The sequence below is a fragment of the Fistularia commersonii genome, chromosome 8 (genome assembly GCF_037954325.1).
Source record: "Fistularia commersonii isolate RoL2024-O1a breed Wild chromosome 8, RoL_Fcom_v1.0, whole genome shotgun sequence".
In the NCBI taxonomy this organism is placed as follows: Eukaryota; Metazoa; Chordata; class Actinopteri; order Syngnathiformes; family Fistulariidae; genus Fistularia; species Fistularia commersonii.
The window spans coordinates 14,454,834-14,465,000 of record NC_141291.1 but is presented as its reverse complement, the minus strand read 5'-3'; the positions used below and the strand labels follow the sequence as shown (position 1 = coordinate 14,465,000).

The 10,167-nt window shown below is 44.3% G+C and overlaps 1 protein-coding gene across 8 annotated transcripts in view; it reads right to left on the bottom strand.

Annotated features, from left to right (window-relative positions):
* Positions 1-3,704: 3,704 nt before the first annotated feature.
* mllt10 (MLLT10 histone lysine methyltransferase DOT1L cofactor) overlaps positions 3,705-10,167 on the bottom strand; it is a 49,587-nt gene continuing 43,124 nt past the window's right edge. For 2 of the 8 annotated variants that reach the window (XM_086151332.1, XM_086151336.1), the window contains 7 exons: positions 9,535-9,728; positions 8,529-8,678; positions 7,783-7,838; positions 7,336-7,631; positions 7,063-7,086; positions 6,657-6,747; positions 3,705-6,286 (listed from right to left, as the gene is read on the bottom strand). In XM_086151332.1, the coding sequence (XP_086007458.1) occupies positions 6,005-6,286; positions 6,657-6,747; positions 7,063-7,086; positions 7,336-7,631; positions 7,783-7,838; positions 8,529-8,678; positions 9,535-9,728 (1,093 nt within the window). In that variant the 3' untranslated portion in view covers positions 3,705-6,004. Of the gene's footprint in view, positions 6,440-6,656; positions 6,748-7,062; positions 7,087-7,335; positions 7,632-7,782; positions 7,839-8,528; positions 8,679-9,534; positions 9,729-10,167 lie in introns of all 8 variants that reach the window. The other 6 variants (XM_086151334.1, XM_086151340.1, XM_086151337.1 and 3 more) reach the window with 5 other exon arrangements.

Here is a 10,167-nt window from a genome sequence, read left to right as displayed (position 1 = left end):
ACCAGCAGACTGGAGGTCGCCATAACAAATAGCGGCTGTCCATTTTTTACGCGCACACACGCACAGGAACAAGATCACGTATAGGAAATATTATTAGCTCAATTAATCTACGCAGATCGAAAATGTAGTTTCACTCATTAAAATTGGGGGAATCTGAAATGACTCAAATGTCTCTTTAATAGGCAAATAAATATTTAATAATATCATATATCTAATCCAAAACAAAAGTGCATCGACCGAGCGGCGCCACACGCAATAATCTATTTCGCTCGGTGAGTCTCGTCAGCACGCAGATATTTCTAGTGTGGAAAGCCAACGCGGACCGTGAACGCACCACGGTGAAATTCACCGTGTCATCGTCGGCGGGTTATTTTCTTTCAGATCGGAGTAAATTTTATTATTTTTCAGCGTTGTAATTTTCGATTATTGATATTCGGCTGTGGGGTGGGGGGATAACCGCGGAGCTGCAGGATCCCGGCCGGAGTAGCCCTCGCTTCCCTCCCCATCCTCCCCCTCCTCGGAGCTGCATTTCCCCTTCGAGAGGGGAAAAGCAGAGAAAAGCTCCTATTCACCTCTTCCCCCCCCTCTCGTCTTTCTTTTCCCCCCTCCACTAGCGAGGATAGCCGCACCACCGCCTGCTCCCGAGCTCCGATCGCTGCTCGTTTTACGTTTTTTCGTCGTGTTGGTTCCTCTCCTCGGTCGCAGTCAGCGGAGGAGCGGCGACCGAGTGCCCGAGTTGGGCGGCGCTTCGGCCGGCAGGCGAGCGGAGGAGAGCCCGGGAGGACGCCGCTGCTCGCCGGGCGGAGGAGGGGGGGCGCGGGGATAGTTCGCGGCTAATCCGACCGACCAAACACTCTTTAGGCTGTGGATTAAATATAATCTCAATTTATCCACACATCTAAACCCATTTTAAATGCTATCGGGTGTATTTTTGTGTTGTTTTTTTTGGAAAACGTCTTACAAACGCGTAATAAACACGCGGAACGGTTTATCGTTTTAGCAAAATTACTTTTTTCTTCTTTTTTTTTCTTAATCTAAAATAAAATATTACAATTCACGTCGAATTGTTATCTACTGTTTTTCAACCACGGAAATGCTTAAATTGTCTAAAACATTTGATTTGCCCCTTACTCACTTGTTTGTTGTGGAAACAAGGTTTAGGGAAGCGCATGGTGTCTTTGAGCTGGGAGGCATAGCTCCAGGGAAGTATAGTCCAAGATGTGTGTGTGTGTGTGTGTGTGTGTGTGAAGGGGGGGCACAGGGGACTGTCACTTAGAAGAATACAAGCTGTCTAAGAATGAAGAGGAATGAGGCTTAGTCCCGCTGCTTCCCTTCTCCACCATTATCCTACAGGAGAGAGACCTGTGTGGGGAACATGGGCATGGAGTGTGCAAACACACACACACACACACACACACACACACACACACACACACACACACACACACACACACACACACACACACACACACACACACACACACACACACACACACACACACAGGCCTCGGTTCTCTGGGAATCACCTCAGCTGTTCCCTCTCCTTGCACCCTTCCTCCTCCTCCACCTCCTCCTGCATCGGCCCTAAACACCTCTGTGTGCCGGATCTGGTTCCACTCGGCACCGGATCAGGGCCCCTGGCAGCTGACTGCAGGTTTCTGGCCAGGATTAAGCCTCCTAATGACAGCCACTCTGTGATGATTTACACTGCATTACTGTACACACCAACGGCTGCCTCTTCCTGCTAATGGTTTATTACACTGGAGCCTCTTTCATTTTTATTGCTTTTTACTCTCTCCCTTTGAGGCGGAGGTCTAATTAAATAATTTAAGTGAATTACAAAACATATGGCAAGACCTGTGCAGGAATCAGTCATGGTACTTAGTTAGCTTTATATATGGTTTTGCTTTTACTGGGAACTCCGCGCTGCACTATGTTTGCGTTTGAGTGAAAAATGTGAGGGAAAAGGTTTGAAAATGAATCAGGGAAATTCTGGCTTTATGATTGTCATATATTTGTTTTACAATCTTGTGTGTGGTTTCAGTGGCGGCTTGTGGTTTAATACAGACATTATTTTTTAAAAGGAACTCCTCTCTAGCGCCAGAATAAAAAAATAAATAAAAAAATCATTCACCCTAATAGCATTTTTTCATTCAAAAATAATTAAACCCTGTAATTACAAAAATCCCTTCTTGATTAACAGGTTATAAATTTCTTTCGTTTATTTGGCCAGAGGCATAGATGGTTTATTTAGATAGCCATTTCAAGCTGTCTTTTGAGAGAAAATCAAGAAGAAAACATTTAATCAAGCTTATCTTAAAATCCGCTTTTTCTCAGTTGCCATTTTGCCCTCCCAACTTTTTTTTTTTGTCTTAGGCGTCTGAGGAGCCCATAGAAAATGCAAATCAGTTAAATTGCATAATGGTAAGTAAAACGCGAAAAGCAGAAAGTCAAACTTGGTGAGTGCACTCAGTCGTGGCATTGCTCTGTGACAGCAGCTCAGCTGGCCTCTGAAGCTGCAGATATCTGCCCTACATTTGTCTAATCATCCAGGGCTTAACCCTCCTGCTGGCCTGCTATCTACTCAGTGTGTGTGTGTGTGTGTGTGTGTGTGTATGTCGGGGGTGGGGGGGCTGATCTCCTGTATTACACCAGGGCTTAGTAATGTTTTGACTTTGCGATCAGGCACCTGGTCAGGCCGCACATAGGGGTCCTGCATCAGCTGGTACCCCCCCCCCCCCCCCCCCACACACACACACACACACCCATACACCCCGGGGAAGACTTCTGGGTTAGGGTGATCGATGATGGACATGGCAACTCTGCTGTGTGTGTGTGTGTTGTGAGGGGCATTGATGGTGGAGGCTTATAAAAGAGAATGTCCTGGGTGGCGGTTGTGTGACTGTGTGTATGTGGGGGGATGCTATTTAAACAGCCTGGATTTGACTGACAGAGCTGATAGTATGTGTGTGGTTGAAGGAGCTGGGGGTGTATTTGGGGGTGAGCAACCAAGTGCGCTGTAAAGAGTGGAGGCATGGGGGGGGGGCTATGTTGTTGAATTCAGGTTAGTGTATAGTGTAGTGTGTGTGTGTGTGTTTGTCAGTGAATGCAAACAGGGTACTGGGACTCCTAAATGGGGGGTATTTGGGACTGGGGTGGTGGTGGGATGGAGGAAAGTGAGCTTTTAATTACCAAGGCAGAAGCAGATGTACCCCCACCTTTTAACACACACGTACTGGTGTATCTTGGCAGCTGGAAGTCATCAGCTGTGGGGGTGTGTGCACGTGCACGTTTGTAAGAACGGGACCCTTGAAGCTCACTATTTAAATTTAAAGATTCAGCCACTTATTGGCACTCTTTCCATGCTTGTTTTGTGTCCTGCCACGTTCCTCGGCTCCAATGCAACCAATGGCTTCAAACGTTGCATCACTTCCACTCTTTTCTTCCCTATAACATTTTGTACTGTGTGTCCTATTTTTATCAATTTCGATATAAAGTATTTTTCTAATGAGGCCTCAATAGACAGGAAGTGGGAAACTACTGGTTGAGCCTTCCATGTGTTTTCAGGTCTAAAATGTCTATATTTGGTCCAACTGGAAAAATTAGTAGGTAACTGGTAACTTGTAAAAGTAGTTAATTTCAACAATAAATCTTGTTCAATGAGTAACTACGGTACTTATACACATTTCCGTAACAGATCAACATAGATATACATCTTACAATTTATTTAAACTTAATTTGCAAATACATTTTAAATTTAAATTTTGCTTTATTACTAAAAAGTTTTGTGGTATAAATAAATAAATAAAAATCAATGCCGCTCCTTCTCACACATTGATCATCCAATTACTAGTAAAACCGAAATCTTCACAGAAATGGACACTTATTAATTTATCCAGAGTGTTTCTTTAATTTTGTGATTTGTAATACAACAGATCCCTCCCCTCCAATTATTTTCCACTTGTACAAAACTGATCTAAACAAATGTGTGCACAGATGAAAACACGGTGCTCCGAGTATAAAATGAGTTCTCATCAAGAAAATGGTGCAAAACTTAAAGAAACACAATGTCCCTGCACATATAAAAATAAATTAATATTTTGCTTGTCCAGTCACTGTCAACCTTTTTTTTGTCTGGTCCGAAAGATTCACACATACAAACTGAGGCTTCATTGGCTTTCCTTCACACCAGCACAGCCAATCACAATCACTTATGTACACCAGTGGCCAATGAGAACAATCTATGTACACTTAACGAGGTAAAAATTGTGCCACCAAATATCCCATGGTAACCCCCTTTTACAAAGACCTACATCCGCCCACCCCCTACCCCTAATCAGCCAACTATCATGTAGCTTCTACATTTCAAACACATGACACAAAAGAGAAGTCAATAAAAGGGTTTACAGCAAGATTAGACTGTATGGAGCAAAAAAAGGACAAACCTTTACACAGTAGTACGAAATGATGTTAAATTGCAACACCAGAGGGCTTTTAAAATATATCATCTCACACCCTTTAAAAAAAACAAAACAAAGTCCAAATAAATAAAAAGCACAATACAAAGTTGGCTTTGATATTTGAGAATGCAGCAGAATAATTCCTGGTACTCATTAAAGACTAGGAACGTGCATCTTGACGTTACCTAGTGTCTTTGAATCTGTTGCCTTAGCAACGCAGCTTAATAACCAGTAGCACTGTGAAAATTGGGCTGAATGACAGGGACACAGGTAGAAAGAAAAAAAAAAAAAGGAATTAATCCTGCCTTCCCCGCTTGGCCTCAGGCACTTGGGTTTGGACCCTGATTGGCCAGTCCTGACTGCTGCGGGATTTTTAAGTGGCCATTGCTGTCGGCCCTTTAGGTCCTGATAAGCTGGTCCTGCTCGAGAGGTAGGTGCTGCAAGGGGCTCACTCAAGAAGATGAAACGCAATCAGTTCCACGCAGTCACAAACAATAGGGTTGTTTTTATTATAATTATTAATATTATTATTATTGTTAAAATGTCTGTGCTATGTGGATTTATGCAGCATGCCAAAACATTAAACTTTCTTCCTGCTTACAGGTCCCTGAGTGAGCCCCCTGTATCTGGCCCAGAGAGGAGTCAAAAGCAAGGCTTCTATGGTGACCACAACAGGCTTGGCTCGCTGACAATAATGGATCTACACAAACAGACTTAAAGAGACGCGGGGAGAGAGGCAACGTGGGAGAACGTGGAAGATTTCACAAGCCTCTAACACGGCAAGGGAGATGTCAAACATACGTCTGCTACTGTTAAGTCTTGCGGTAAGGAGATTTATTCTTCAGTATGCATCTATGTGTTTCTTTCTGTCTTTGTAAGTTTGGTGTGTGCGCTTGGCTTGCGTGCTGCATGCACGGCTCTGGTTAGCTGAGGCCCCTGAGAGAGTGAGCAGCTGAGAGACCAGACCGAGAGGGGAGTGCGTGCAGAGGATTGGGTTGGGTGGGGGTGGGGAGACACGGGGGAAAAAAAAAAACATTTCACAGTAAGAAACAAGAGAAAATCAGAAAAAAATACCCACAAGAAAGTAGAAGAAAGATGAAAATAAAGAAGTAAACTAGTGGAAGCAAAGTAGAGCGTTCTGCTAACCCATGAAAAAGCACCATGTGCTCTGGTGCTAATGAGTGACACTAACATACACTAAGTTGTTACAAGTGAAAATAAAAAGAAAAATATCATCTCAACAGTGACATAAGATAAAAAGACATCAAACTTGGATGGAAATAGTACAACTCTACACAAATGTGTAAAGAAGAGGGTAATCTGGAAATTCAAAAATAAACCTGGCAAGGCTGACTAATGTGAGTTAGTGGCTGCAAAGGACAAGAAGTCAGTCATTTTTGTCTATTGCTAACTTTTGCTAACAATCATCTGAAATTTTTATTACCCCTGGAGCAGATTTACTGCTACCAGACTGACTAACAGTTGCCCCAAACTCTGCATAAATATATAGGGGGGGTGGGGGGGGGCACTAACAGCAACTGCTGTCATGTCTTCTCTTGCCCCGCAATGCCCACAGCCTTCTCAGCCAGCCGTGGCTTCTGTGCGCCTGAGGTGAGTGTGTCACTGTGTGCGTGCTGTAGTGCCAGGAAGGGGTTGGTGGTGATGGCGCCTTGGCTCTGGCTCTGAGCGCTGGGCGGCAGGTTATTGATGGACATATGAGCGGAGGAGAGTGTGGTGGAGGGAATCTGGGCAGTGGAGGACAGGGACTGCAGCTGCTGGAGGTCCTGATGTTGCTGCATCAGTTGGTAGAGTAACACCTGCTGCTCCTAGGAGGTGGGAAGAAGACGGGCAATGTGGAACAAAAAAGGGAGGAAAAATAAGGATAATGAAAAATAAGAAAAGAAGGGAATGTGTCAGTGGGGAGGGGAAAGAAAAAGAGGGGGAAGGTAAAGGACGGGAGGAAGTCAACGAAAGAGCTCCTTGAAAGAGCACCAAATGAGTGACAGGGAGAGGAGTAAAGAAGAAGAAAATAAGCTTGGTGATTGTCCAGAGGTTAACGGAGCAAACTTTTTTTGTGTGCATTTAACTGTGTGTGATATTGTTGATGTAGAGGGGCTGGCTGTGTGTGTGTGTGTGTGTGTGTGTGTGTGTGTGTTTGTGTGTGTGTGTGTGTGTGTGTGTGTGTGTGTGTCATACCGCTGAAGGCTGGGAGGACAGCAGCTGCTGAAGTTGATGCTGCTGCAACAGGAGCCTCTGTTGGTCCGACAGCAGGCCGAGCCGTGCAGCACTGACAAAGAAGGGGGGAAAAAAAAAAAACGGTAAACTCAGTCAGACTAAATAAACATCCAGCCAGAGCATCCAGAGAAATTTGCTGACTGCAGAACAAAAAGGACCAATTTTGGATTGCTAGATGATCAAGGGCTACAGGCTATTATGAGACAAAACATAGATCAAAAACTAAAAAATATATATATTTAAAAAAAAAATCTGGTCTGAGCTTTTGTGCCAGGAAACAGAGAAAAAATGATACAAATCTATAAATCCGCACAAACTTCTCCCATCACACTTGAAACTGCTTGAATGCTGAACACACTCCTCTCACCTGCTCTTATTAGTTCCTGAGCTGCTACAATCCAAGACGCAAGTGAAAAGGGAAACAAAAGACAAAAGAACTCGATCAAATCCACACATGAGAAGACGTGATGGTGCTACCAGACAATACTGTCAGAACACTTTCTGTGGAATCTGGATGTAACACAGCTTTTACGATTAAGAAGAACAAGCTGAGCAAAGGGGTTTGAACCTGCTATTATCTTAAAAACAACAGGTTTGGAATGAAGACAAAGTGAGTAGAGCGCTGGGAAAAGTGCTCTACCTGTTATTGACAGGCAATGTGACGGCCGTGGCTGCTGAGGTCGTGTGCGGGCTGGCGGTTCCCGTCGGTGCCTGGATCACCCCGTTCAAAGTGCTGACAATCCCCCCCATGCCCAGTGTGCTCCCCGCTCCAAAAGCCCCCATCAGGCCCACCACACCGCCCAGTGTAGCAGGGGCTGTCCCCACTGTGGCGACCCCGTTCAGCTGCGGCTGGGGAGGGCTCTGGGAAACTGAGGGAGGCGTTGAAAGAGAGGAGGTGGAACCACTACTGCTGTGGCCCCCACAGGAAGCACTGTCCTAAAAGAGAGGACATACCATTTACAATTCATTTCCAGTTTGATTCGTGAACGGCAGGTTTCATCACACATCGTACATTTCTACTTTGAAAAGTTTACCTGCTGGTATCACCTTCTAACTGAGTTAATCATGTTTTTTTTTTTTTTCTTACTTGAGCTGCCACAGGCAAAGACGAGTCAGTGGCTCCCAACTGGGCTCCCTTCACATCTACAACATATATTAGGGATATTTTACTTGATAATGTTTTAACATTACTTTGCAGTTTTGCAATTGGAAATGTATTGCTATTTTTAAGTTTTCTGAAGGAAAAACAAAACAAATCAAAACCACACAAATATCTGTCAAAGGCTCTTAATGAAAGTGGTGAACCTGCCACGTGTCGACCGTTCAACAGAAAATTATCAAAGCTGTGCCTTCAAAAAACTAGAAACAGACACTACTGTGAATTTGTGTGTGAGCGTGTGTATTTTATGTTGTAAACAACCGTGATGATTATTTGGTTGTCACGTCTTAGCAAATTCAATTTCTGTCCATCATCTGATCAGTATAAATCTTGCGTAAAATCTATGTGTGTGGGGGAGGGTGCACAAATTAGAAATACTTTTTTTTAATGTCTATTCCATGTATTATGAATTAACGGTAGCTTATAGAAAGTAAACATGTTTATTACCATTCTGCTTTCCTGCACAAGGTTACTTTAACCAGTGCCGTGTATTCTTATTTATAGATCATATTACCAGTGTCAACTGAAATTTCAATTTAATTCACTAAATATCATTCATCACTAACCTGTGTGTGTGCGTGCGTGTGTGTGTGTGTGTGAGTGTGTGTGTGTGTGTGTGTGTGTGTGTGTGTGTGTGTGTGTGTGTGTGTGTTTGTGTGAATGCATGTATTTACCGGAGGAAGCAGTAGTGGGGGTGAAAGGCACTGATAGCTGAGCGCTGAGAAGCTGTAGTCTCTCTTTCTTCATGGTCAAAGTCTTGATTTGCTCCTCCAGCCTCCTGTTCTCCTCCTGCAGCTGATGCAGGGACTTCAACATGCCCACCACTGATCAGTAGAGAGATGCAAGGTCAGATTTGACTCAATAATTATGAGATGTGACTGTAGCGCAGTCTTGGCAATTTATGCTCCTAAGAGCATTGGTCTAAGTTTTCAATTTAGCCCTGGACTGGTCTTGTCTTGTCTGGCCTGACTGGCACCACCAGAAATAAAATAATGTATCCCTGCTCAGTCTCCACATGTCTACACTAAATGCACAGTGACTGAGTTGACAGATATACTCCACAGGCGGGTCAGAGGTCATGATCAACTACAGAACAGTGACCCTGGAGCTTGTGCAGACTCAGTGAGAAGGATTTACCAGCAGTGGAACTTAAACCTGACTTGCCTGGCTGAACCTTTGGCAACAACTTGGCCACCACTCGATGTTTATACTATTTTGATTGATGAAAGGATATTCGGCACATAACTAAGATAAAGTGACAGGAAAGGTGGGAATGAAGCGCAAGGCAGGGGAGGGGCACAGACAATTAGAACCAAAACAGATCTAATGCTGGGAAGAGAGAAATCATGCAAATGGGAAAATGTGGGAAAGAATGAGCGGGTCAAAATCGGTATGTGCCTGAAATAGAACAACAGAAGCACTAAAACAAGTGTCTTGACAAAACCAGTAATACTTTCTTGAACAGATCTGAAAGGCAAGCAGGCCAAAGTGGTTAAATTTGTGTTTTAATTAGTCTATTTCCATTAAGGTCTTTCTATGAGAGATTCACTGACATTAAGACCTACAATAATTCACTTTAAATCTTTGACATTCAGAGTGAATGTCAGATGTAATTTGCCAATGATGACACCTAATCCTTTGTCATCTGTCATGTGTATTATTTTGAGTGTGTCCACTCACCGTCTCCCTGCGCTCCCTGTTGCAGCAGAAAGCTCTGCCCTTCATTCCACTGTCTCTCCAGGAGCTGCTCTATGCTGGTGGCCACCGGGGGCAGCGTCTCGCCACTGCCTCCCCCCGCCCCTAGCAACCCCAGGCCTGGCCCTGACAACGACCCTGAGGAGTCATAGCGGATCTGCAGGCCACCGATTGGAGAGCTGAATAGTGGGAGAGCGAGTGAGAGCATAGATAGAAAAGGAGAGATAGAGAGGTCAATAGGGAGATTAACGACCCAACATAAACGTCAGACAAACATAGACACTGCTGGCTATAAAACTACATCAATTTGTTGTTACAGTGGCCTCTAATGAAAAGGGCCAGGCTTTCTGTCGGTGTGTGTGAGTGAGAGAGAGAAAGAGAGGGAGGAAGAAAGAGGACACGCAAGTGAGACAGAAAGAGGGAAGTAGACTGCCTTGATGTGATAAATCGTGGTGTGTGTGTGTGTGTGTGTGTGTGTGTGTGTGTGTGTGTGTGTGTGTGTGTGTGTGTGTGTGTGTGTGTATGTGTGTGTGCATGCCGAGACAACCTGTTGAGAGTATATGTGGAAGAGAGTGAAGGCCCGAAGAAGATGCTTGAAGCAACATGGGATGGAGCAAT